The sequence below is a fragment of the Serpula lacrymans genome, assembly GCF_000218685.1.
Source record: "Serpula lacrymans var. lacrymans S7.9 unplaced genomic scaffold SERLAscaffold_1, whole genome shotgun sequence".
Classification (NCBI taxonomy): Eukaryota; Fungi; Basidiomycota; class Agaricomycetes; order Boletales; family Serpulaceae; genus Serpula; species Serpula lacrymans.
This window is the reverse complement of record NW_006763290.1, coordinates 2,871,365-2,898,423: the sequence shown is the minus strand read 5'-3', so window position 1 is coordinate 2,898,423 and position 27,059 is coordinate 2,871,365. Positions and strand designations below refer to the sequence as shown.

General features: G+C 44.3%; 4 protein-coding genes across 4 annotated transcripts; 3 read left to right on the top strand and 1 right to left on the bottom strand.

Annotated features, from left to right (window-relative positions):
* Positions 1-1,063: 1,063 nt before the first annotated feature.
* On the top strand, positions 1,064-6,320 carry SERLADRAFT_444392 (uncharacterized protein; the record flags this gene model as incomplete). The annotated part of the gene is made up of 19 exons (XM_007312438.1): positions 1,064-1,273; positions 1,333-1,440; positions 1,494-1,590; positions 1,643-2,058; positions 2,111-3,023; positions 3,073-3,263; positions 3,314-3,419; positions 3,530-3,644; positions 3,707-3,816; positions 3,863-3,995; positions 4,043-4,117; positions 4,168-4,244; positions 4,297-4,382; positions 4,435-4,757; positions 4,809-4,951; positions 5,030-5,276; positions 5,326-5,446; positions 5,497-5,807; positions 5,856-6,320. 19 exons carry the CDS (start codon positions 1,126-1,128, stop codon positions 6,090-6,092), a joined length of 3,957 nt encoding a protein of 1,318 aa, XP_007312500.1.
* Positions 6,321-11,037: 4,717 nt separating this feature from the next.
* Positions 11,038-13,707, bottom strand: SERLADRAFT_432197 (uncharacterized protein; the record flags this gene model as incomplete). The annotated part of the gene is made up of 8 exons (XM_007312437.1): positions 11,038-11,367; positions 11,421-11,480; positions 11,546-11,617; positions 12,034-12,150; positions 12,203-12,405; positions 12,470-12,626; positions 12,684-13,038; positions 13,130-13,707. The coding sequence occupies 8 exons, from the start codon at positions 13,705-13,707 to the stop codon at positions 11,038-11,040; spliced, it is 1,872 nt and encodes a 623-aa protein (XP_007312499.1).
* Positions 13,708-13,943: 236 nt separating this feature from the next.
* SERLADRAFT_432196 (uncharacterized protein) lies at positions 13,944-14,547 on the top strand (the record flags this gene model as incomplete). Its single annotated transcript, XM_007312436.1, has 3 exons — positions 13,944-14,042; positions 14,105-14,360; positions 14,411-14,547. The coding sequence occupies 3 exons, from the start codon at positions 13,944-13,946 to the stop codon at positions 14,545-14,547; spliced, it is 492 nt and encodes a 163-aa protein (XP_007312498.1).
* A 5,347-nt stretch (positions 14,548-19,894) lies between these two features.
* SERLADRAFT_364530 (uncharacterized protein) lies at positions 19,895-22,752 on the top strand (the record flags this gene model as incomplete). Its single annotated transcript, XM_007312435.1, has 6 exons — positions 19,895-20,492; positions 20,544-20,772; positions 20,823-20,952; positions 21,014-21,189; positions 21,240-21,814; positions 22,091-22,752. 6 exons carry the CDS (start codon positions 19,895-19,897, stop codon positions 22,750-22,752), a joined length of 2,370 nt encoding a protein of 789 aa, XP_007312497.1.
* Between the last annotated feature and the right edge of the window lie 4,307 nt (positions 22,753-27,059).

Here is a 27,059-nt window from a genome sequence, read left to right as displayed (position 1 = left end):
TCTGTTTTCAACATGCTCCAAAGCCCCTGATTGTCGACTCTGGCAGCTCGTCAAAATCTTTCAGAGTCATGTCACAGCCAATGAACTAAGGCAGGCCAAAATAAGACTTGTGGGTCAACAAGAGTGAATCGTTGAATGAGCATATAGCCAATATATTGGCTCATATGGGGCTAGAATCCTGTTGATTGTGGCACCCTCTTCAATAGATTCAAAGCCTGGTGAGTTTTGTTTGTCCATTTGCTGGTCATTATTAACTGGTTTTATTATTGAGGCCCTCTCTCAGTCCTTGCGACAGCTTCAGCAACTTGAAATGACGGTATGAATGGCTTTTGTCTTGCTGGTCCTTTTGAGCTGACTCAGATGCTTCTGTGCAGTTGTGTTTAGCCTGGAAATCTTCATCATGGTTGATCAATCTCCTCTTGTGAATTATAATCTTTGGGAAAGTCACTTTTTGCTGCTTTTGCCCTGTTTGGTCTGAGTCTTCAATGTCGTTGTCTTCCAAGTTCTTTCTTGTTTGTGAAGCTGTCCTCATGCTTACACCCAGTGCTTTTTTCAGTCTTCCTCGAGGCATGCACCTGTTTTATCTAGTATAGGAGTGGGAGCGCTGATATTTGTAGATGGGAGGAATGATCATATAGGCTATCATAGCTGTACATGTAGTTATAATGAAATCCCTTGTGTTGCTGTACTACAAGGTCATACCTAATAAGGAATGAAAAATGACGATGATATTATTGTGTTATTATCCTTTGTGTTATTTTCTTATTATTTTGGTATTATTAGAATTAAAACTGTAATAATCCTACAAGGTTTTTTTGACACTATTCTGGTATTATTCAGAATTTTCACGTTATAATACCTCAGTTTTTTCAGGGCTCAGATGTGCAGTGTTAAGTCCAGGTGAAATGTTATATTTAAGATGGCCTAAATATCAATGTAAATAAATAATTTCAGTATGTATTTTGAATCACATTTGTTTGGTATACTAGAGTTTTTCTGATTGTGAAGTGCAAGTATTTTGCACTCTTGTCCGAACGTGGGAAAATGTGGCAATGCGAAAAGCATTGTATCCTCCAAGGCGATTGCGTAGTCCCTGCTCATTCTTTCAGAAAGTTTTAGAGACAAATGATCACAGATCAGCACATTCATACGTTGCAGAGGTCGACGCCTGTCATCGATTTTCTTGCGCTTCAAAGTGCCAGCCGTGTGCTCCAGGACCAGTTTATGAAAGACGAGCAAATTTTACCTGATTTTCGGGACGTTATAGCAAGTTGTACGTTCAATGCAAACTAGTTGTCTGATAAATTATTGAATGCATATCAACGATTTTAGCTGCAGGACAATCCTGCGCATACAGTGTGTTTCCTAATGATTTCAGAGTTCCTTTTCAGAAGAGAAAGCTTCTGGGGATACCTGAATCACTGTTCCAGTACTACAACAGTGAGTTGTGTTACCGATTGCAAGCACCCGTACACTACACTAACGCATCGTAGCTACTAATGTGACGTCCCACATGGGCCTTCTACCCGGAATTGAAAGGGTATGGATATCAATTGATCATAAATTATTTCTATGGGATTACGTGGAAGGGTACGTCTTCAGTTGTGGTAACAGATACTAACTTCAAGCAAATTTTCTGTAGCCAAGAGATACATTCCCTTGTCGAACAACAAGATGTTATAACTCAAGTCGCAGTCGTGAAGCCCAAGCCTGGTGTTTTCATTGACGAAATTTCCTACATCATGATCATCTGCACTCCCGTCTCGCTTCTTCTTATAGGACTCTCGTTACGCACTGATGGCAGATTGGGCCATCGATCTCACAAGGACATTGAAATGTATGCCACTGACATGGCAGTGCCTACCGATGTAGAAATGGCATCTATCGTAGGCACCCAAGGTGGCAGGATTTTCATGTGTGGGTCGCAGGACGGTTGTCTATATGAGCTATATTACCAGGAAAGCGAGTCATGGTTCAGTAAACGAGTGCAGTTGATTAATCATTCCGTGGGTGCAATGCAAAGTCTTTTTCCTCGCTTCTCGTTCCCAGATCCACAGGGTTAGTATGCCATCTTTTTCACCGTTGGTGTCACCTAAAGCTAATATTGCAGATCGTGTCATATCCGTCGTGTCTGACTCATCAAGGAATTGCGTCTACACATTGACTGCCAATAACTCGATACATATATATCAACCGCTCAGTGATAAAACGATACGACATGTTCAAACTATCACCGACCTTCATAAAAGTGCTCAAGATAAACTTCCTGGTTCCACGGCTTTGTCATCTCACGCCTTCCAGATTATAGGCCTTCACCCAGTGGAACCGAGCGGATCTCGCACCGGGTTGCAACTCATTGTTATCACTTCAAATGGTGTTCGTCTCTATTTCTCACCTTCTCCGAGCGCCAGCCACTATGCGCCAATGAGCAGAGATATGATTGACACACTGCAACCAATACAATTGATACATGTTCGACTGGCGCCTCCAAATCTTCTTTACCCTGACGAGCAATCCAATCTCCGTCGTGCTGTCATTTCTCCCCAGTCTTCTGCTCACCCATATATCCTTTCCGGAATCGAGAACTCGTGTTATCTGGAAGGTCTATTTATTGCTGCACAACCTGGCGAGCCTGATGGCACGGATTTTCTCGTGTGCATAGCTCCTGATTTGGCCCGTATCGCATCGCTCGGACAAACGTCCCAACTGGTACAGACGCATCAAAACAGCTCTTATGTAGGTGGCAGTCACCAACCACCACTTGTTGAATATGCTACATTGTTGGCTATACCGGGTCGTACTTGGGCTATGGCAAGTGTCCCAAGATCATACCATTCATCGTCACTGGCGCCTCCAAACGAGCTGGCCTCTCAGTTCTCTCATCTACCCCAGGAATTTATGATTCTGACCAATGTGGGGCTAACTTTTTTAGTTAAACGCCGAGCTCTGGATTATTTAAAGGCTGTTATCGAAGAAGTACAAAGCGAAGGAATTGTACAACCTATCATTGATTTCAGGGACAGGTATTTATGCTGTTGCTTTTACTATGTTACTTAGCTGGATTTCACACAGTTACGGGAGAGATCAAACTTGTGCTATGTTACTTGGCATAGCTTGTGGCAACGCTTTCATTGATATTTATGATCATTCAACCCCTGGAACATTTAATACTATCAGTCCCGACACTGCTACTGTGGCCAAGCAAGCATTTTATGACTTCGGGGAGCGGCCCATCTGGGCCGAGAGAGGCACATACGGAACAAGTGAGTTGGCTATGCTGTATACTCGAAATCTGCACTTCTTAATATCGTAGGCGATAGTTCTGGAACTGCCATTTACAGTGGTCGCAGGCAAGGCCTCCTGTTGTATCTATCGCGACTTCTTCAGCCGATCTGGAAAGTCAAACTGATCAAACCGAGGTGAACAATGTAATGAAGTGAAGTATGCCTTTGCAATGCTTATGAGATATGGGTAGCCTGACAGGTTTGTTGCAATCAAATCTGCAAGACGATTTATCCACCGTCCAAAGGAACCTTGGTGCTCTGAAGGACTTTCTAGATAAAAATCCACATCTCTTTCATTCTTCTGTAGGAGATCGTTCTGGTCCACGGATCACGACGGGTAAAGAACAAGAGGCTTGGAAGGTTCAACTATAATTATTTTTGGTTGGCAGAGCAAAATTGACTGGTCTTGATTTGTTCCACAGGCAGAGCAGGATTCTGTCGCGCAGCTCGAGGCTTTGTTGGCTAGAACAATAGAGGGTATATATTTTATCCTTACATTGAACGACTATAGGATAGGGGAGCTCGTACCTCAGTGAGTTGGTAACTGTGTGGTTTTTGGCTAGTTAATCTTTCATAAGGTTTCCAAGCGGCATTCAGGCCCTGCTCGCGTCCATGGCACTCGAGGATCTCATTACCTCAGTTAACGGAGTCACCATATCGCGAGCATTGGCTAATGTCGTAATAGAACAACAAATAGCACAACAGATCAACGTAGGGCATACTTGACACAATTGTTGGCCAGCTGCTAAACTTACTAGGTTGACGCACTCAGTGATGTTCTACAGGAACGATGTGGCTCATTCTGCAGCACAGATGATGTTATGTTATACAAAGTACAGTATAGGTGTTTCTCTTCTTGTGCACCGGGCTGAATAGGAGTCAGGCTCAAGAAACGATTCGGAAAGCCGGAGAGGCTTCGAGTCCTGCAGAACAGCAAACTTGGTTAGGTGACTCGCTGCGGTAAGATCTGGTCAACGAACGCAGCGAGCATATTAACTCACTTATTTCAAAGGCTCTTTACTAAAGGCGCACGGGTGCTACCATTTGAAAACATACGGGATATCTGTGGCAATTATCAGCGGCTTAATTACGCCCAAGGTGAGCTTATTTTTATTGGTGGTAGTATTTCGGTGTTGACTATTGATCCCAGGTGCTATTGAACTGCCCCTAAGCTGTGCTCACGCACTGGACCCGGACAACATTGGATTCGAGTACTGGGACGCTGGTTGTCCTCCCAATGACAGGCGCTTCGAGTACTATCAGCGAAGGCTGCAGTGCTATACACTTGTACTGGATTTTTTGGCGGCATTTGAAGGTGCCGGGAAAATTAAATCGGAGAGTTCGATGGTAGATGGACACGAGGCCGTTCGACACCATGCATATGAACTAGCATTCGCTAGCAAAGATGAAGCCTTTCATTCGACAATGTATGACTGGCTTGATAAACGAGGCTTGGCAGATGAACTTCTAGAGGTATGTTTAGCAGCTATTAGGACTGACAAAGTACGACCAACGAAAGTCTAGATGCGTCCTCCATACCTTGCGGCACATCTCAAACGAGAACCTATTACGATGCAAAAATATCAGCTTTTGTGGAAGTTCTACGTGAAAGATGGTCAGCCGTTGCGAGCAGCTGAGGTACTCACAATTCTAGCCGAATCTAACAAGTGAGCCTGATCAACACTCAATTCACTGCTTGTCATTGTTTGTCTTATGTGATGGCTTCCTTTTTTTTTTTCACTAAGTAGCGATTTGTCGCTCGGCCGTCGCCTGGAGTATCTGACTTTGGCAGTAGGGAATGCAAAGTCCCATCCTATATCCTACGAAGGACGACATGAAAACGCCGTCGCGTTTCTGACCGATCTTGAAGACAAGCTCGATGTTGCGAAAGTCCAATTCGAGTTGTACAATGTTCTTCTACCACGTACCAATGATGAAGGGGTAGGGGATAAAGTAAAATGTCTCTCTGAACGGCTGCTAAATATATCAGAGGTAAACAATTTTAATCCTTGAAGCGAAGAAATCATCTCAACTTCTTCAGTTATATCATCTCTATGCCGAGCCCTTCGATTTACCTGTAATAAAGCTCCTCATTCTACACGTGTCAGAGCATCAAGACGAAAATATAGTCAATCCTATATGGAGCAAGATATTTGAAGACGGTGAATATCCCCTTTCTAATTGCAGCATCACAGATCTGATCGTATCATAGCTCTTCAAGCAGATTCCGATGTGCAAGGCAACGCCGATCGTGTCCTCGCCACTATTGTACCACTTGGACAACGGTTTCACCCGTCCCAGAGTGCCTTTCCCTTGAGTGAGTTATTAAAGCAAGTCACTGTTGCACTGTCTAACAGCATGTTACTATGCGAACATTTAGGACATATTTCAAAATTAATAGTACAATTTTTTCTTGTACGGCGTGGTGACCTTCCCACTGGCTGGGCCGCCCGCGTACTAGTCCAATGTGGCGTTCCATATTCGGAAATATGGGATGTTCTACATGAAATGTACGAATCTCATGTACGTTGCATTCACTCAATATATGGAATAATGCTAAGACTAGCCTAGATCCCACCATTTAACGACCAGGTCAATGTTCAAGCAATAAACTCAAACATCGCCATCCTTCTTTCGGATTGGTTGGAGGAGGCAAAAAGGTCTCAGACATCCATTGCACAAATGGAAATTCCAGTTGGGCGAATTGATCTTGCGATTGATCAGTATCTGGCGGAGCTCGACTCGAGACAAATAGAGACTAAAAATATTTACGAAAGTATCAGGCGTCATCTTAGACGCAACTGGTAGCATAGCTATTCTCATGGCGCATATACCTGTTTATATATGACGCTCAGTCAAAAAGCCTAGTCAAGTTGCATGTAGTCAGCCAGTCGTTGTATAGTCTACTGCAGTCTCATTACAGTCATCAAAATGGCCAATGCTTGGGGGGACTTAAAAATGTCTAGTTGTCCCATAGTCTAATATGTTCCAACTTAGTCCAGTATAGTTAGTGAGGTCGAACCTTGCTCAGTAAATGCTTGAACAAATGCAAGATTTTACAGTTCGTTCGGGAATTCTTTCCCCCCCTCTGGGTTTCTCTTTTTCAGCCGCAATGTGCCGCTGTCGGAGAGCCATTTCATCTTGCGCGGAGCTCATGCCTTGATTACAACACTTTGTTCCCACCTCATGCCCACATCAGGATATCGGTGCAATTTGGGAGAAGCATTATAAGGGTTATAAAATATGTAATGAATATCAATCTGATGCTCACTTTTATAAGATACTGTATTACATAGCTAGATTATTAGCCTGGATAATTACACCAGCAGTATCATTCTTCCATATAATTGTGTGGATCTTACAGACAGATACCAACTGTAAGATTTTTCAGCAAATATAGTTGTAGCTATAGCTTATGTTAGCATTATACATTCACATTTCTTATATCTTTCTTTCTACCTATGTTTGCAGACTTCATTCTATCCTGTCCGCTTTTCTAGCATTACCTAATACTTAATTTTCCCACGATTACACCAAAAACTCGTATGATTTCCATTCTAGAGCCTCAGTCTTTTACACACAGACTGAGGTATGTTATTTCATTATAGTCACAACAACATTTACTTACATCTATAATAGCATTTAACATTATCCTTACAGGTAGATATCAATACAGTCTTTTACACACAGACTGAGCATTTAACATTATCCTTACAGAGTATATATCAGTTATCAGGTTATGAGCCCTGCCACGTTGCTTGAAAACTCTGCCTCGGCAACAACATTCTCTGTGCCCAAATTAGCCAAGGATGGCTCCAATTGGGTCACATACAAATCTCGAGTTGCTGTAGCTGTCGGAGCAAGAGGCCTATCTAGGCACTTGTCTGGCACAGCCAAAGCACCTACCATTCTTGAATACACAAGGAATTCTAATGGGGTTGCAACCAAGGCCGATGGCACTACTCTAAAAAAAGAGGATATAGAAGAATACAAGCGGAAACTCGACGAATTTACCATGAAAGAATGTCTGGTAATTCAACAACTATTTGCCACAATTCATGATGACACTCTTATACAACTATCGGACAAGAGCTCAGCTGCCAAAATCTGGAAAGCCATATCTAATATGCATGATGGATGAACTGAAATAATGCAAATAGATGTCCAACAACATTTGCAGAACCTGAGATGCTCCAAATCCGGAAATGTTCGAGCACGTATTCGAGACATGCTCAAGCTTAAAGAACAATTAGCCGGAATGGGTTTGGCAGTGGACAAAAAGGACTTCTCTGCAATGATCCTATCATCCCTTCCAGAAATGTATCGACCTCTTATCACATCCATTCTAACAACAGCTCGCATCTTGAGAAATCAGTTGTCATCAACTGACATCATAGCCCATGTAACCGACGAGGCCGACAATCGCACTCTATCTGCACAATCTCGAAACGAGTCAGCCATGATATCTAAAGCTACTGTCCAAGAAAAGAGGGCTGAACGGCATTGCAAATACAAATGTACAAACCCAAACTGTACAACCAAGACAGGTCATACTACAGAACAATGCTATGCCCCCGGTGGAGGCAGAGAAGGACAATGGCCTAAATCTAAGGGCAAACAAAAGGAATCTCAGCCAAAGCTGCAAACAACTGCACCAGCACCTACAAATCAAATAGCAGCTAATGTAGTCACCAATGCTACTGCATCAAATGACAACAAAATCTATGCCTTTACAGTTAGTGCACAAAGCGTAGACCAAGCCCATAGAGCATCTCACCATGAAGTCCAGGATGCAATAATAGACTGTGGGGCTACAGATTATTTCTGCCCCGATCGATCGAAGTTCCAATCTTATCCTATCATTGACCCTGTTCCAATCAACGCTGCAAAAGGAGACACCATGTATGCCTATGGAAAAGGAAACATGGCCTCTACACTGATTTCAGCAAGTCAAATGGACAAGGCTGGCTATTTGTTGCTTATATGAGGAGGCATCTGCAAAATTTGCACTCCTGGTCCTATCTGTCGTGTCATAGCCTGTATCCCAGAGACCAAAGGGCTATACCACATACCGTCAGCTAACAGCACCATGAACCAAAAGGCCTACCTCGCAACAACTCTCACAATCAACAAGTTACATTGTTGAATGGGACATATATTACATAACTCCCTAAAACATCTCATAAATTCTGGCTCAGCCGAAGGCGTAAACCTTGACACGTCCAATAAGGCAGTCTTCTGTGAACCATGCATATGTGCTAAGGCTACCCGAACACCATTTCCTAAAGTCAGTCAAACCCGAGCTAAAACCTATGGTGAAAGAATTCACTCGGATGTTTGGGGCCCAGCTGCAGTTTAAGATATCAAAAAAAAATGTTACATGTTAATGTTTACTGATGATTACACCAGAGAAACCCACCTTTGCTTACTTGTGACAAAGGACAAGGTCATCTCCATGTACAAGAAATTCGAAGCCTGGTTGAACGTTCAAAAGAACCAAGCTAAAATTAGAATTTTGAGATCTGATCAAGGCGGCGAATACACCAGCACAGATCTTTTAGAACGCAAAAACAAGGGACAGTCAGAGAGTTAACAAGCCATGACTCACCTCAGCAGAATGGTGTATCCAAATGATTAAACTGCACACTCGTTGAATCAGCGTGAGCAATGCTACTAGGCGCAAGTCTACCTAAAAATTTATGGGGAGAAACATTAAGGCACGCAGTATGGATCAAAAATAGGGCACCTACAAAGGACATAGCCGGCAAAACGCCCTATGAGATGGTCCATGGATCAAAGCCGGACCTTGGAGACATCCACAAATTTGGATGTACCACTTACATTAAGGTTATTGGTGTGGGAAAACTTGAACCGCATGCAAGAGCTGGCAAATGGGTTGGATTTGATAGTGAGTCCAAAGCTTACAGGGTCTATTGGCCAGAGTGACGTACCGTTTCAGTAGAACGTGACATTGCTTTCAACCCGGACGAGCAACTCGCCCCCGTCAGTCACCTTGACGATTATTCGATCTTCGACGATTGATCTGACGAACCTGAGGCTATAGCGGACCCATTAGCCACGCACGAGAACAATGTGTTCGAAAACTTACCGATCCCACTTGATCATGTCTATCAACACCACCTCGAACCTCATCTGATCGATCCACCTGCCATACAACCTCATCCACTTCATCAGCTCGTTATCCACCCTAATCCCATCATTAACAAAGCCCCAAATCACTATCAAATCCCTCTGAACCCTCAAAACAACCTTTTAGAGGCTTTCAAACCCGCAATTGAGCCTCGCGAATGTCCCAGATGTGCAGAACCGAAGCCACAGGGCTTCTACAGGGCTCTGCACAAAGGACAAAGTGTGGCATCAGCCGCACTGATCCCACCGGATGAGTCAGGCAAAGAAAATAGCGACAACAATGCTTACACAAGCGCCTGCCTCCTAGCTGCAGATCCGGACACACAACTTGACAGCGACACGCCAACAATGGCTGAAGCGCTACGAGGACCACATAGAGACGAGTGGTTAGAGGCTATCAATGAAGAATTAAGGCAAATAGAAAATTTGCGCACCTGGACTCTCGTCAAAGCGCCGCAAAATGCCAACATCATAAGATGTCACTATGTTCCCTGAATAAAATGTGGTCCTGAGGGCGAGATCCTAAAATTCAAGGTTTGGTTAGTTGCAAATGGCAATAATCAGCAATATGGTGTCAACTACAACGAGACTTACTCGGCAGTATCACGTTTGACGATAATCTGACTTGTACTTGCCCATGCAGCCGCCTAGAACTGGGAACTACTTCATCAAATAGACATCAAAAGTGCCTATCTAAATGCCAGCATTGACGAGGATATATATATGTACCCGCCATCAAACTACCTAAAGCCAGAACAAAAAGGACTAGTATACAAGTTGAATAAAGGACTATACAGACTAAAACAAGCTGGCAAACAGTGGTATGCAAAACTATCCGCAACCTTTGCTAATCTTGGCTTCACCAAGTCACAACATGATCACGCCTTATTTGTACACCATAATAAACAAAACAGTGTCGTAGTGGCTGTCTCTGTCAACAATATGTTGATTGCTGGTAGCACCATATCATCTGTTGAAGTTTTCAAAAAAGGAATGAAGGGAGAATACAAGATAACAGATATACATCAGTAAATTCCCAAATTACTTAATTTCCCTTGCAGCATCTTTATTGCCGAACAAGGAATGTTTAAGTTTGCGACAAGGAGCACGCCGACAAGGGCACAGACACTTGCCGCAAGTCAGAACAAGTAGACTCTCCTCCTTGTTTCTCCTTAATTTCACTTTTTGGCACTTGAATTCACACTTGTTTGAAGGGAAAGCATCAAGACAAACTATATTTCAAGTACGTAGATGTCATGGCAAGTATGGCAAGTGAAAAGGGGCGTGAAAAGGACCACAAAAGGAGGTAAAATGAGGGGAAAAGGACAGCAAATTGATGAAAAAAGTAGGCGGGGGACTGGTCATAAGGCATAGAGCTGATACAGTAAGATGGAGCGAGAGAACAAAGTGGTAGTGGGCAACGGTGATAGGACAGCGTTGACAAAAGCTAGCAGGACGAAGACAAACATGGGGGGGGGGGGGGGGGGGGGGGGGGGGGTTGGAGCATGTGCAACGAGGCAGTATTCATAGAGTAAAACCTACTAGTAGATAACAAATGAGTTTGTTAGCAGCAGTAGAAACAAGGGAAACTGAATGGCACCATTTAGATCCGCACGCGCTCGTCCTCAGAGTTGTCCTCATGAACTGGAACTGTGGTGGTCCAGGTTGGTACCCCACGCCTTTTCAAGGCGATGTTATGTGCGAGCTCTGAAAACGACATGACAAGCTCTTCACCGTGACGGTTAATAGATCTCATGTAAGCTCTTGTTGCAGAGCCCCAGTTTGCCTCCGAAAATGCAAGCAATGCACTGCTTTCCTTCCCAGTTGCCTTGTTGTGCTTGTGGGGGGTCTTTGCAGGCTTTCCATTGCCGTTCACATCTATGTCACCTAGAGTGATATTACCGTCTGCAAAAAGTCGTAGTGCACGTTCCATCTAAGGCAAAAAAAATTGGTAAATCACACAGAGATAGAATAAAATAAATATACCGCTGCCGTGGCAAGGCTGAGCGCACCCCTCACCTGCAGCACACATATGGTGTGCGAGGACTTGAACAATGAGGTCCAACTGATAGGGATTGAAGTAGGATCCGTCTTCAGTAATCTGATCATACAAGAAGCCGTATTTGTGAAGCAAACAAACTTAACACGAGATCCTGCTGGTCGGTGTCAGTCTTGATGTCGTCCTGTGAGGCTATGAAATTTGTGAGTACAACGAGTGCAATTGAGCTCATGCTATTGCGCCACTCCGACAAACACTGAAGAGCTTACAATAATTGGAATTAATAGCAATAGATAATATCAGACTCATACTCACTATGGCGAGAACAGGGCCGTCAACGGTGACAGCATGTGTGATGCGTCCTCCATAAACCGCCTCCCAAATTCACTGCAGCTTTGTGCAAAGAGTGTTCTCGTTGAGGTTCCAAAATTCATCTTCATCTCCGACACAGAGAATGACAGTCGGAATAACCTCCCCACTCCACTTGCTGAAGGCCTGGCAACCTTCTGGAAGGTGCCTCATGCGATACTGCGAACGGGGGAGGATGGTAACCTGTGTATTTACCATGGCATTTTTTGTGTTGACCGACAAACCACTCACGTCACTCATGGATGCTGTTGTGTCGATAGAGGAGTTACTTCCGTCATTGGCGATGGTGGACAGGTGGAGCTTGAGGCGCTTTGCAGCCGGTGCTTTCATCATGACAGCAATGTCTGTCTGTATACTCTGAGGTCAGTAGATTCTTATGTGCTAGTTAGCTATAACGTACTGAGGAAGTGACATGTTGCGTCAGCGGCTCAGACTTGATGACGGCCTTGAACTCATCAATGTTCTCCATAATTTTCACTTTGGATTCAGAGTTGAGGGGGTCCGTAACTTTGCGATGTAATTTAACTGCAGAGCGAGCAGGCGCTTGAGCCATGGGTACCTGGGTGGAGTGAGGAGGCATAAGGTCAGCGTTGTTGCCATCCACTTGATCCATAGCCTTGCGCTTTAAGTTGACCGCAGAGCAAGCAGGCGCTTGAGCCGTGGGTACCTGGGTGGAGTGGAGGTGTAAGATCCATATCATTGCTGTCTGCTTCGATGTCTGACTCGGAGGACGTGATGTTGTTTTCGATTTGGTCTCCAACATCTGCGACATCCATGCTGTCTACACCATCCGTATTGTCAAGTAAACTGGTGTTGACAGCAATCTGAATATGTCATAAAAAAAGTGAGTATATGACAAATCAAAAAGAACAAAAACCTACCAGAACACCCTTGCCTTTGCTAGTGCAAGCAAGAGCTGCTTCACGCTCGACAGAGTCGTCCATTGCGTTGTTGAATGGCCCTGAGGTGCCTGACATGACAATGTCATCACCAGGAAAAGGAGAATTGACAGGAGTTGGTGGGGGAGGGCAGCTACTGACAGTCGAGCCCCTTGAGACTATAGAGGGTGCGGTCGACAATGTTGCAATTGAAGACATAGTTTGCGGGACAAACGAAGAGGCTGAACTCGTGGACTTTGCATACTTAGACAACGGCTTGACTCCAGTGGCGGGAATGCCTGCGCCCCATCCTTGGATACGCCCAGCGAGTTGGAACTTCAGGTGAGCAGGCGTGGGGCTTGTAGCATCACAAGTGAGGTTGAAGAAGAAAATTGCCATTTCAGTGAAGTGTATTTTCATTGATGGGAAGAACAAAAGAAGAGACTTACACCGCATCGGTATTCCCATGAGAAATATGTGCCTGCACAGTTCCATCAACCGCATCAGAAACAGCCTCAATTGCATCACGAACAGCTGTCTTCAAGGCCTTCTTTAACTTCGACTTTGCAGGTGCAGGTATTTCTTCCTCCTCATCACTTGCAAGCTGAGCAACATCAGCAGCACACTTGCCCTTTGCCTGGCCCTCGTGCCCCTTTTGCACCCCTTTCACTACAATGCTGTCAGCTGCTGTGTTTCCTTCATTTGCAGCCTTTGATCCAGAGGCATCACTGATGTGCTTTACCTGGTGTGGACAAGGGCAAGGGCGTCTTGACTTAGGTGCGTCAGCATGTGCATTTTGCTGTGTGACTTGCATCTGCTCTTGAAGCACGGCAATGTGTTTGTAGCTGTCTTGAATGGCTGCAGCTTTTGCCTCCTTTGAATCCTTCTCGTGCTGGTCATCAGCAGCCTTCTCGGCCTTGGTGCGCCGTTTTACCGGGTTTTGCTCAGCTTGAGCCTCAAGAAGATGTAGACCGGGGCGCTGGGTTGCATTCTTAGCTCGGGTCTGCATACGCTGGGGCTCAGACATATTACTGTCAAAGTCAAGGAGGCAAGAGGTCTGAAGGATAGTGGGGGGTTGTGCAAGTGATGCAAAATAATGCAAAAAAAGGCAACAGATTTGTACACTGCCAGGGACTGAATCTGAATAACAGTCGACCCTTAGCACTGCCCTCAACTCGCTGCAAACGTCCAAAGCCCTCACACTGCACACACAGGTTGACGTGTTAGCTTTATGTTGTTGCCCTCGTTGTTCTCTCAATCTCAATGGTCCAGGTCACACCTCATACACACAGCGGGACTATAACGCGCTTTGCCTTCCATGCCTATATCCAACTTGTACACGATGGCTCCAAAATTGTTCCGGTCTCACTTAACACATGCATACTGCACATCCAGATTATCATCCTGCACCCTCTTGAAGGCAGGAACCTTGTCCCCCTGCTGAGCCCCCACCTCTTCCGGCTCCCACATCACGATCACATTCTCAATTCTCTCCACAGCCTGGCTCTCCGCTCCCCGTGGATGGGGACCAACACTCAGACCCAGAACACCCAGAAGTGGAGGTTCCCCAACGCGGCTCTCCACTGCCAATGGATGTGGATGAAAGCTCAGATGGCCTCGAAGCCGAGTTCACTGATGCGAGTGAGCATTTCTATCGTACATACCACCTGTATCTTAATGGTAAGCTCATTTTTGTCACTCATTTCTGTACTTCCTGACACTCATTACAGGACAACCATGCACAGCTGATGGTGTGATTCTCCCACCTGATAGCCCACCATTCCCAGCACCTGAAAAATCCCCAGATGACTGGACTCCGTACCGCAATAGGATTGAATTTGAGCTTGCTGAACTGCTATTCAAATGAAGCCATATGTCCACTGCAAATATGGACATCTTATCCGATTTATGGGCCGCAACGCTGGCCAAACATCACATCTTAATAAATCTAAGTGAAACTCAGCTGCTGCCCAAGAGGCTATAGAAACAACTTTATTATTTACCTATGTGAAACTACAATGGATGTTAATTTAAGGTGATCTCTAATAAATGTAATGTAACATACCTCAGCCACTGCCCAAGAGGCTATAGAAACGACTGAGGTATTCCTATACTAAACCCCCTACTACTTATAGTCGGAGGTGCTACTCGCTACAGTATAATGACTCCTAGGAGAACAATGGCTGCTTCGGCAGAGACCGGGTTTATCTGGTTTTGTCACTCCCACTCGAGTGCAACCGTAGTCCCATAGCTTTAGAGAATTTCCAGTGTTTTTCATGAGTGAGGGGTTTAGTGAGAATGTCTGCAACCATATCTCCTGTAGGAACGTATCTGATTACTGCCTCTCCCTTTGATACTAAGTCATCTTGGATAAAATGATATTTCCGTTGAATATGTTTTGTGCGAGCACGGAACTGTGGATCTCGTGTAAGAATGATAGCTGCTTGATTGTCACAGTGCAATGTTGTAGGTCCATTTTAAGCATGTCTAATTTCTTCAAAAAATGTCCGAAGCCATGCAAGGTGTTGTCCAGCATTGCTCAATCCAATGTACTCTGACTCCGTGGAGGATAAAGCTATCATGCTTTGCCTTTTGCTTGTCCAGGAGATTGCTCCTTGGATGGTGATAAAGACAAACCCTGATGTTGATTGAGACGTGTCTGGGTCTCCAGACCAATCTGCATCTGAATATCCATAGAAATCCATGTCCATGGAGACATCCGTGCCATCATATCATAGTTCCATGTCCCTGGTTGCTTTCAGATATCGGAGGACACATTTTGCAGCTTCCCAGTGATGGCTCCTTGGAGCTGAGCTATGCCTGCTTAGTATTCCAACAATGTAGGCAATGTCTGGGCGGGTTCCGAGCATGGCATACATGAGGGAGCCTACAATTGAGAGGTATGACACTTGACACCCTTCAATATGCATCTCGTGTTGCACAATATCTTCCCCTGGAGCATTTGCAAGGAGTTTTGATCCATGGGCCATTGGTGTCCATACTGGTTTGCAGTTCTTCATTCCAGTACGCTCCAGGACTGTGTCGATGTATTGGCGTTGCAATAGGGATATTGTCTTGTTTGAACGATCACGTTGGATTTCTATTCCGAGGATGTATTTTGCTTCTCCAAGGTCCCGCATTTTGAATATGGATTCGAGTTTGGCTTTTGTGATATCCATGAATTTCCAGGATGAAGCTCCTAGGAGGAGGTCATCTACGTAGACAACAACAAAGCATATTTGTTTGTTGTCGCGGGATACATAGAGACATGTTTCTGCATTTAGTCTTGTGAAACCGAGTTCCTGGAACTTGCAATCAAAAGTTTTGTTCCATGTACAACCAGCTTGTTTTAACCCGTAGATGGATTTCTTCAATCTCCAGCAGTATCCAGGTTGGATAAGAACACCCCCTGGAGGAAGCATGTACAGTTCTTCTTCAAGTTCTCCATTGAGATAAGCTGTGAATACATCCATTTGATCAAGTTCTAGGTTGTACTTTGCTGCCAGGGCTAGAATAATTTGGATTGACTCTAAGTTTGCAACCGGAGCAAAAACCTCCTGGTAATCAATCCCCTCCCTTTGAGTAAAACCTCGTGCAATAATCCGGAGTTTGTATCTCTCAATGTTTCCGTTTTGATCAAACTTGATCCGGAACACAGGTTTTGATGTGATGGGTTTTACTCCCTTCGGAAGTGGAACAGTGTCATATACTGCATTAGTATTGAGACTTAGGAGTTCCTCCTCCAAGGCAGACTTCCATAATTCTCCATCCGGACGTGATAAGGCTTCCTTTAGTGTCCTTGGAAGGTCTGTGTTAGATGGACCAGTACTTGCTATTCAAGCAAAGAATGTCTCCTCTGTATCAGATGTTTCTTCATGAACCTCAGGAGTGTTAGGTTTCTCCATGGAGTTGTCATGCTGCTCTTTTCGAGACTGTTCCTCATCTAGAGTCCTTTGATAATCTCGGTTTTTGTCTGCAGGACGGGTCTGGCGACTGCTTCTGCGTACTCCTAGGACTTCAGCAGGCATGACTGCTCTTTTAGGAACTTGTGCAGGTACTCCAGGGAGTAGACACATTTGTGTATTTGTTGCCCCACTCACTCCTGAAGGTGTTGAATCACTCCTCGGAGGTGTTGGATGACTCCTTGGAGGTGTTGTATGCCTTCCAGAAGCTGATCCAATGGACAGGCTGTCTAGCTGTATTCGGACTTTTTCCACATCAGCTGGCTGTATGTTGAGGGGCTGTCCTCCCACTGACTGTAACTCTACTTTGGCTTTCCGTTCTGAAGATGGCCAGTGTTCAGGTCTTGGTTGTAGAGACTGTTGTGGAGGGTGTCTAAGCTTATCAGGTGCTCCCACTGCTCTCGGAACGTCTCCGCGGAGGTATTGCCCCACTGCTCTCGGAACATCTTCATGCTGATATGGTTCCATTGCTTGTGGAACATCTCCTTGGAGATGTGGTTCCATTTGCAATTCATTTGGATCTCGGATCCGAGGGTCAGGATCATCCTCCTCCAATGTTTTTTGGTCTGGATAGTGAGCATTCTCTGGAATGAGTCCCTCCCACTGATCTGTGCTAGTGTCTGTGTTCCAGGGAGCAGTGTCATCCTTTTGTACCTTTCCGGATTCATTGAATATGATATGCCGACTGGAAAACACAGTCCGTTTTTCAGTGTCTAGGAGTTTGTAGGCTTGCTTTCCATGTGTGTAGCCAATCATTATGGCTTTGCGCCCCTTGGAGTAAAACTTCCCTTGCCTTTTGTCTTTCGGAATCAAGGCATATGCTTGGCATCCGAAAAGGCGAAACAAAGTTGGATCAACTCTCCTTTTAAACAGGATTTCATATGGGGTCTTTCCATGGAGTCCTGATGCTGGGCTGCGTGCTGTGATATATGCAGCTGTTTGCATGGCATCTACCCAAAATGACTTTGGGAGCTTGGAATCATGGAGCATAGTGGTTGCTAATGTAGCCAATGTCTGATTCATGTGTTCTGCAATGCCATTTTGTTCCAGAGTATCTGCAGCTGTAGTTTCTTGGATGACACCATCTCTTCGGAGTTGATTTTTGAATGCATTGCCAGTATATTCTCCTCCCCCATCGCTCCGGAGGAATTCTGTGTATAGTGGAGTGAAGTTTTCTTCTCCCAAATGAGTCCGGAAGAATGTTTGGACATCTTCTTTCCATTGCTTATATCATTCCAGTGCTTCACTTTTATGTTTTAGGAAATATATCCATGGAAATTTGGAGAAATCATCTACAATAATAATCCAGTACCAAAAACCCTCCCTGGAAGTTGGTTTGATTGGTCCTCCAACATCTGTGTGCACAATTTGTATGGGGTGCTTGGCTCAGTTTCCTCCAGTGGACTTGAAAGGTAATTTCTTCATCTTTCATAAAGCACAAGGTTCACAAAACTCCGGGGTTCCGGTAAGGGTGTCTATGTCCTGGAGCTGTCCTTTTGTAACCATTTGTTGCACATGGTCCATTCCAATGTATCCCATTCTTCTGTGCAATAAATTTACATCTACTGCTGCAAAAGCTGACTCCGGGTTGATTTCGGGTTTTGCTTGGATGTGATAAAGTCCTCGCTTGTGTAACGCAGTGAGGATAAGTTCCTCCTTTTTCCGAACTTCACAAGCATTTGACCCTGCTGGAAAAAGTGTTGATAACCCCGTTTTGGACAATTTGTGGACAGAGACGAGTGCTAACGTGAAATTTGGCACAAGTAAGACATTTGACAGTGCAATATTGTAGTCCTTTTGCCAACAGTTGCTTGTAGGATTACTGTTCCAATGCTAATGGCATTTACAGAGGATTCATCCCTAGAACTGATTGTCCTCGGAGGATGCAGAACATGGTATGTTCCTGGCTCAAACCAGGAGCGGTGAGGGACCATGTGGGATGTTGCTCCGGAGTCAATAATAATTGTTGTTTTGGTCTTATCAGGTTCCGACACAAGGTAAGCTTGAATGCGTTTAGCAAGGGGCTTGGAAATATGTACATGATCCAATGCAATATGACTCTGTTCCTCCTCGGAGTTAGATCAGGATGATTGCTCTGCCGTATTTGCCTTTTCTTTCTCTTTTCCTTTATCCTTGTATCTTTCCTTTTCCTTCTTCCTTTGACCTTTTTCAGCTGACTGAAGTGTTCGACACTCCGAGGTGTTGTGTGATTTGGCTTTGTGGAAGTCACACCACTTCTCATTGGATTTGAGTGCTGATTCGGAACCTCCAGGGGCCTTCCCTGACTGTCGTGCAACTTCTGCAGTGATCCGGATCTCAACTGCATCAAAGGTAAGTTTATTTTCTTTAATCGTGTTGATTACTGATGACTGAAATATTTTCCATTCAGGAGTGCATGGGAGAGATTGGAGAAGAGCGAAAGCCATGAGTTTGGTATCAACTCCTAGTTTCATTCCGGAGAGGTGTGAATCAATTGTCCAGATTTTTGCAATGTGGTCCTGGATAGGTGATGTCCCATCCCAAGACAATTTGGTGAGTTGCTGGAATGAATAGAAGGCCAAGGCAATGTTGGACGTTTGATGGAGTGAGACAAGTTTATCAAATAACTCCTTGGAGCTGGTGAGGTCTCCAGTCCTCAATAGGAGGGCATCAGAGATATGGTCCTGGATGTTTCCATGTGCCTTCTCATCCTTAAGTATCCAGGTGATCTCAGGATCCTCTGAGGAGGTAGGGTTTCCTGGTGAGGGCTTAAGCTCCTCTCCAGTAACAACCCGGAGAACTTTTTCCCGACATAGCTTTGAGATGATCCGGAGTTTCCATATCTGAAAATTGTTGGGTCCAGTGAGAACTGGACATGCAGATGTATCGTGTGCTGTGGTCATGGTTCCGAGGTTGCCGTTTCAAATAAGAATTATTTCCTGCGTAGTTTTTACGCACCAGGGCTCATAACCTAATAAAACTAAGTGAAACTCAGCCGCTGCCCAAGAGGCTATAGAAACGACTATATTATTTACCTATGTGAAACTACAATGGATGTTAGTTTAAGGTGATCTCTAATAAATGTAATGTAACATACCTCAGCCGCTGCCCAAGAGGCTATAGAAACGACTGAGGTATTCCTATACTAAACCCCCTACTACTTATAGTCGGAGGTGCTACTCGCTACAGTATAATGACTCCTAGGAGTACAATTGTGCTCCTAGGAGAACAATGGTTACTCCATGGAATGGTGGCTATGCTCCATGGAGAACAATGGCTGCTTTGGCAGAGACCTGGTTTATTCGGTTTTGTCACGTCTCCCCTCCATTTTCCAATCACCGTGACTTTTACAAAGTCATTGATCGCACACCACTCGGCGATGTGGCCTGGGAAAGCTTCTTGGTCAAATATACAGGAGAGCGCCCTAATACCAATGTTCCACCGTGGATGACCGATGATTTTGAGGTCTGGTTCAGGGACCCTCACAAGGTTGTCCGGAACATGCTGTCAAATCCCGATTACAATGGTGAGATTGACCTCACACCTTTTCGAGAGTATGATGCATCCACCAACAAGTGTCAGTGGGAGCACTTCATGTCCGGAGATTGGTCTTGGCAACAAGCGGTGAGAATTCCCTCTTTTTCCATGAGTTTAACTGAACATAAACAGCACAAAATCTCAAATGATCCAGAAATGCATGGATCTACCTTCATCCCTGTGATTCTTGGTAGTGATAAGACAATGGTTTCAGTGGCAACGGGCAACAATGAATATTACCCACTCTATGTATCAATCGGTAACATGCATAACAACGTACGTCGAGCGCACCATGACGCTGTTGCCGTGATTGGCTTCCTTGCTATTCTCAAAAGTATGTTTATTCTACTTGGTATCTAGAACAGTTGCTGACATTAACACTTAGCTTCTCGAGAGTACGCCGGTGACGACAATTTTCGAACATTTCGGCGCAGGTTATTTCACACTTCTTTATCTACAATCCTGCAAACTCTGAAGCCAGCTATGACAAAACCTAAGACCATACACTTTGGGGATGGGCACTTCCGGCGTGTTATATATGGACTGGGACCTTATATAGCTGACTATGAAGAGCAAGTGGTACTTGCGTGTATAGTACGTAATTGGTGCCCAAAGTAAGATTTGTTTCCTATTACTTCAACTCACAGGCTCACCAAATTTGCAGATGCCTTGCACTTTGCACAGACCTCAACAAAGCCAGCTTGTACCGCTGCCGCGAGCATACAGACATGCTCACCAAAGAATTGGACTCTGCAACATTATGGGATGAATACGGAATTATCGGCAACCTTGTCGTAAGTTGTTATCATCATTTGTTTCAATTACATGCATCCACTAACATATACATATATTCAGCCATTTACCAACGACTTTCCTCGCGCCGATATTCACACACTCTTGTCACCCAATCTGCTCCCTCAAATCATCAAAGGCACGTTCAAGGATCACCTTGTTGACTGGGTCGAACAATATCTCAAGATCACCCATGGAGCCAAACGAGCTGCAGAGATCATGGGTGACATAGACCGAAGGTACATTGATCTCACTTACATATTTGGCGGTATATCTGATTTTTGTCAAGAATTGCCGCTGTTGCATCATTTTTGAATATATGGCGATTTCCTCAAGGCCGTGGTTTCAAACAGTGGACAGGGGACAATTCCAAAGCACTGATGGAGGTATGTATTTGTTTGGGGCATCATATTACTCTGCTGATAATGTTTTACACCGCTATTGAAGGTTATGTTGCCCCCAACATTGTCCGCACATTTTGTGCATTTTTGGAATTCCGTTACCTCGTCTGTCGCAATGTCATTACAGAAGATACACTGGACAAAATACAGGGCGCCCTCAACCGCTTTCACCATTATCGCAAAATTTTCGAAACAACAGGCGTTGTTTTTACCTTCTCGCTTCCCCGACAATACTCCATGACTCACTATCAATTTCTTATCCGACTCTTTGGCACACCAAATGGCCTGTGCTTGTCAATCACTGAGGCCAAGCATATCAAAGCAGTCAAACAGCCATGGCGCTGGTCAAGCAAGAATGCCCCACTCAGGCAAATGCTTTTGTCCAACCAGCGCCTGGATAAGCTTGCAGCATCCCGCATGGATTTCACAGAGCGAAGAATGCTACACGGCACTTGCCTATCAGGTGCTCTAACAGCTTTGGGTGAGTGGTTTTCCATCAATATTTCTTGTTGTAAATCTGACTGTTGCATGCAGCTACCGAACGCGAAAATGAGCCACACGAGAACCTGCAGCACCAATTGAACCCCGCTATTTTCATGTCACGATCAGGGGACGACTTCGAGGCCGGCGAGGTTATACAAGGGCCAAGGACACTTGCTGATGTTTGGCTTACGAAGACTTACCATGAGTACTAGCTTTTACCAAGGAACCCCTGCCCATACCCACGGTCCCACCACAGAAGCAAAGCATGCACGAACAGTACCAGCACTGGCAGAAGAAATTGGTGTTCTCCACCTGCGGCATCTTGTCCGATGGTTCCTATTTGTGCAGCTGTACCCCAACGATCCCCGTAACCCTGAGGATGTCCCTGCTGCTTTATGTCCCCGCCATGAAGGCAAAGTATATGTTTTCAATTCGGCCGCAGCAACATTCTATGCTCCCAGCAACCCGAGCGGTATTGGTGGCATGCGACGTGAGCACATCCGTGCCTGCCCTCTCTGGCGCTACACATACAAACGCAATGATTGTGTGTTTATCAGCACCAACCCGGACCTTGAAGGTATGCAAGGGCTCTATATTGCTCGAGTCCTGTGTTTTTTTTCATTCAAATACCAGCAAGTTCATTACCCCTGCGCTGTGATCCACTGGTTTGACAAGATCGGCAATGCAGCAGACGAGGACACCGGGATGTGGATGGTATGCCCAGGGCACTGCAAAGACGGCTTGCGCAATCTCGCTGTCATTCACGTCAACACCATCTACCGTGCCGCCCATCTAATTCCTATCTACGGCACTGACTGCATTCCCGATTCTCTCAAGTACTACCATTCCTATGATGCTTTCCGTGCCTTCTATGTCAACAAATATGCTGACCACCACGCATTCGAGATAGCTTTTTGATTTTTTTTTGTACTTTACGGAGGATATAGTACATTCACTACTGTGTTCAAAATATACATGTGATACCCGTGCACTTTCACGCTTTTTCACCCTTGCGCTGTACTTGCAAACCCTGCAAGAACATCTTTTCCTTGTCAACTTCTGACAATAAGGAGCAAGAAAGAAAAGTACCAATTAAGTCACATTAAGGACAGTCGGGTTTCCGGCAAGCATGGAAAGGGCCGGTAAGTAATTTGGGACTTTACTGATGTAGGAGAAGTAAAATGGCTATTGGGTATTGACATACAACAAGACAGAAAGTCACGCACCATCTCTCTTGGCCAAAAAGCCTTCATCGAATCTATACTTGCTCGTTTTAACCTACAATCACCTACCAATACAAACGACAGTCAAGAGATGACGACCATACCTTACAGACAGGCAATTGGTTCACTTATGTACCCATCTCAGTGTACTCATCCCGACATCTCCTTTGCAATTTCAAGCCTCTCTTGTTTTCTTGAAAATCCTGGACAAGCTCACTGGTCAGCCGCAAAATGAGTATTCAAGTATCTCAAAACAACAAGAGACCTACACTTAGTAATAGGCTCAACCAATGAGGACCTTGTTGGATACACTGATGCAGATTTCGCCTCTCACCTCCATAGACACTCCATCTCCGGCTACGTTTTCAGAATCAATGGAGGCGTGGTATCATGAAACTCAAAAATGCAACCACTGGTTGCACTGTCCACTACTGAGGCCGAGTACATATTCATCTCACATGCAACCAAAGAAGCCATGTGGCTGCAAAACATATGGGCTGAAATCACAGCCACATCAAAACCATCAAAAATAACTTTATATAATGACAACAAAAGTGCCATTGAACTCGCAAGGAACAATGTCTACCATGCACAAACCAAGCACATAGACACACATTTTCACTTTGTACAAGAAGCCATTGAACACAACAAGATCAACCTACTATATTGTCCTACAAATGACATGCCAGCTGATTGTCTCACTAAACCTCTCTCTCGTTCGAAACTAGAATATTTTGTCAAGCTCATGGGGCTGATTTTGGTTTGAGGGGGTGTGTTAGCATTATACATTCACATTTCTTATATCTTTCTTTCTACCTATGTTTGCAGACTTCATTCTATCCTGTCCGCTTTTCTAGAATTACCTAATGCATAATTTTCCCACAATTACACCAAAAACCCGTAGATTTCCATTCTAGAGCCTCAGTCTTTTACACACAGACTGAGGTATGTTATTTCATTATAGTCACAACAATATTTACTTACATCTATCACAGCATTTAACATTATTCTTACAGGTAGATATCAATACAGTCTTTAACACACAGACTGAGCATTTAACATTATCCTTACAGAGTATATATCAGTTATCAGCTTATTGTTTGGATCAGTTTGTATGAGGAAGAGGGAGAAAGAGATGACAAAACCGGATAAACCAGGTCTCTGCCAAAGCAGCCATTGTTCTCCATGGAGTCACCATTGTTATCCTAGGAGTCATTATACTGTAGCAAGTAGCACCTCCGACTATAAGTAGTAGGGGGCTTAGTATAGAAATTCCTCAGTCGTTTCTATAGCCTCTTGGGCAGCGGCTGAGGTATGTTATATTACATTTATTAGAGATCACCTTAAACTAACATCCATTGTAGTTTCACATAGTTTTATTAAGAGACTTGACAAAAGAGTTATATGATTGATCTCAAAGCCCTTGTATGCCTAGCTTGATATGACAACCAGTCACCAGACATATACATGTCCCGGTTGTGCCAATAAATGATAATTTACCAAAGCCTGGCAGATAATAGCTGAGACAAATGTGATTTTTGATGTGTTACAATTGACGTACCAGTACCTACTGTTACGATAACACAATTTTCGGACCTTTCCTTTAATTTTCATTCTCCGCCTTAACCTTTTACTATAGTTCATGCCAATGGTATCGAGGATGATAACAAAGGTGTTACCCTGATAGACCAATCAAGGGTTGCCAATGTTAGAATTGGGCAGGATTTGGATCTTCTGGAAGTCTTCAAGAAAGACATCTCCTCAGAAGAGAAGGCGCGCCTAGACAGCAATGAAAACTATCTATGGAAAGACGGGCTCTTTCATTTTAAAAACAAAATCTATGTGCCTGAATCCGCAAGGATCAAGGCAATAGACAGACATCATGACACTCCAGTGGCTGGGCACCCTGGGTGGCAACGAACGATGGAGTTGATCTCCAGAAACTACATGTGGCCTGGGATGGTCAAAGATGTACAGGAATACATAAAATCCTGTCTGAGATGTGCTATGGCTAAGGATTCTCATCAACCACCAGCCAGTAAACTTATGCCAAATCCGATACCAGCTGGTCCCTGGCAGGATATATTGGTTGATTTCACAATGGATCTACCCGAGTCAAATGGGTATGATTCAGTAATAGTGGTAGTAGATCACTTTTCCAAAGAAGTAGTATTCATTCCCACCAACAAAACTATAACTGCCGCTGGTACGGTAGATTTATTCAAAGATTTTGTATGGTCTATCCATGGGTTACCAGAAACGGTTATCTCCAATAGAGGGCCACAATTCACTAGCAAATTTACGAAAGAATTATGCCAGATGCTGGGCATCAAACCTAAATTATCAACGGTGTTCCATCCGCAGACTGATGGACAAACAGAGAGACTCAACCAGGAGTTGAAACAATATCTCCGGATATTTATTAATGACAGGCAGATGGATTGGGCCAAGTGGCTAAAGATAGCCCAGTTCTCTTATAATATCAAACAGTTGTCGGCTACGGGAAAGGCACCATTTGAGGTTACTAGGATTGTACCTCCCCAGAATGGGTGTAGAACCTGGCAAAAGCAAGAACAAGGCGGCTGAGAACATGGCCAAAGACATGAAATCTGCCTTGGACGAAATGTGCAAGATGCTATTCAAAACTGCAGAGCAGATGAAAAACAGGGCAGAGCGTAGACACTCTAAGGCCAATACAAGGTCGGCGACCTAGTCTGGTTAGATACTGACCACTTAAAGTTAAAAGATAGGCAGTCTAGAAAACTGACCAAAAAGTGGATTGGTAGTGGATTGGTCCTTACCGGATTAAGGCAGTCAAACCTAATGCGGTGGAGCTGGAACTCCCAAAACGAATGAAGGTAGTACCCACGGTCAATATTTGCCATGTGAAACCTTACAAAGGGCCGCTGCCGGGACAGCGCGTAGACCGGCCCGGACCGGTTGTAGTCACCCAGGAAGGTGAAGAAGAGTTCAAAGTTGAACGGGTGATGGACGCACACTTGAAGCATGGAAAACTAGAATTCCTAGTCCTATGGAAGGGATATGGAGACAAGGACAGAATGTGGGAACCAGAAGCCCATCTAGACAATTCCCGCGACGCTGTTCACAAATTTTATTCTAAGAATCCCTCAGCTCCTAGGAAGCTTAGAGGCATTGATTCAAAACTTTTAAATTCTCTTTTTCAAACTATGCCCAAAAATTTAACTACCACCTCCGGTATTTGGTCTCGCCTGGAAGTTGAGCCTTAGAAGGGGGTAGTGTTACGATAACACAATTTTCGGACCTTTCCTTTAATTTTCATTCTCCGCTTTAACCTTTTACTATAGTTCACACTCTGTGCCATGCGGCACTTTCCTTTTTGTTTCTAACTCCACTTTCTCGCGCAACACTGCCTTTATTCTTCTTTTAGACACAAAATCTCTCACGCAGTGGAGCTAATCACACCACTGCTTTTATCAACTATACAGTATGTAGGTACAAACACTCTGTATTAGTATAAATACCCCAATAGATCAAGGAGACTCCTCAGCGAGTCCTCCTGTTGTATACCAACAAACTCTCTGCAGCTTAAGGGGTAACCACTCCCTCATCACTACCTTTATAGTGTGTTCCTGTGTGCACCAGAGTAACTAACTCTTGGTTGTTACACCTACTTACACTTCACCTTTTTCGTACTTTTACTTTTATTTTTCCAAGTCACATGACCAGTCATGTGACCATTTACTTTACTTTACACCACGGGCATGAAAGGGTTCCAGCCAAGCTGGGAGAGGTATGATTTGTACACAAACAGCATAATTTCAGCCACCTCTGGAATACTTCAAATATTATAAATATATACTTTGTGATAGATTAACTAAAATTTTACCAATATTTTGACAAATTGCTGTGAGGGTTTGTGCCCAATTTGAGGCTGACATGTTGCTGATTTTTTATAAACTAGGTTTGTATTGGCTGAGCTGCTGACTTTTCAAAGAACTAGCAATGTGTGAGGCACGAACG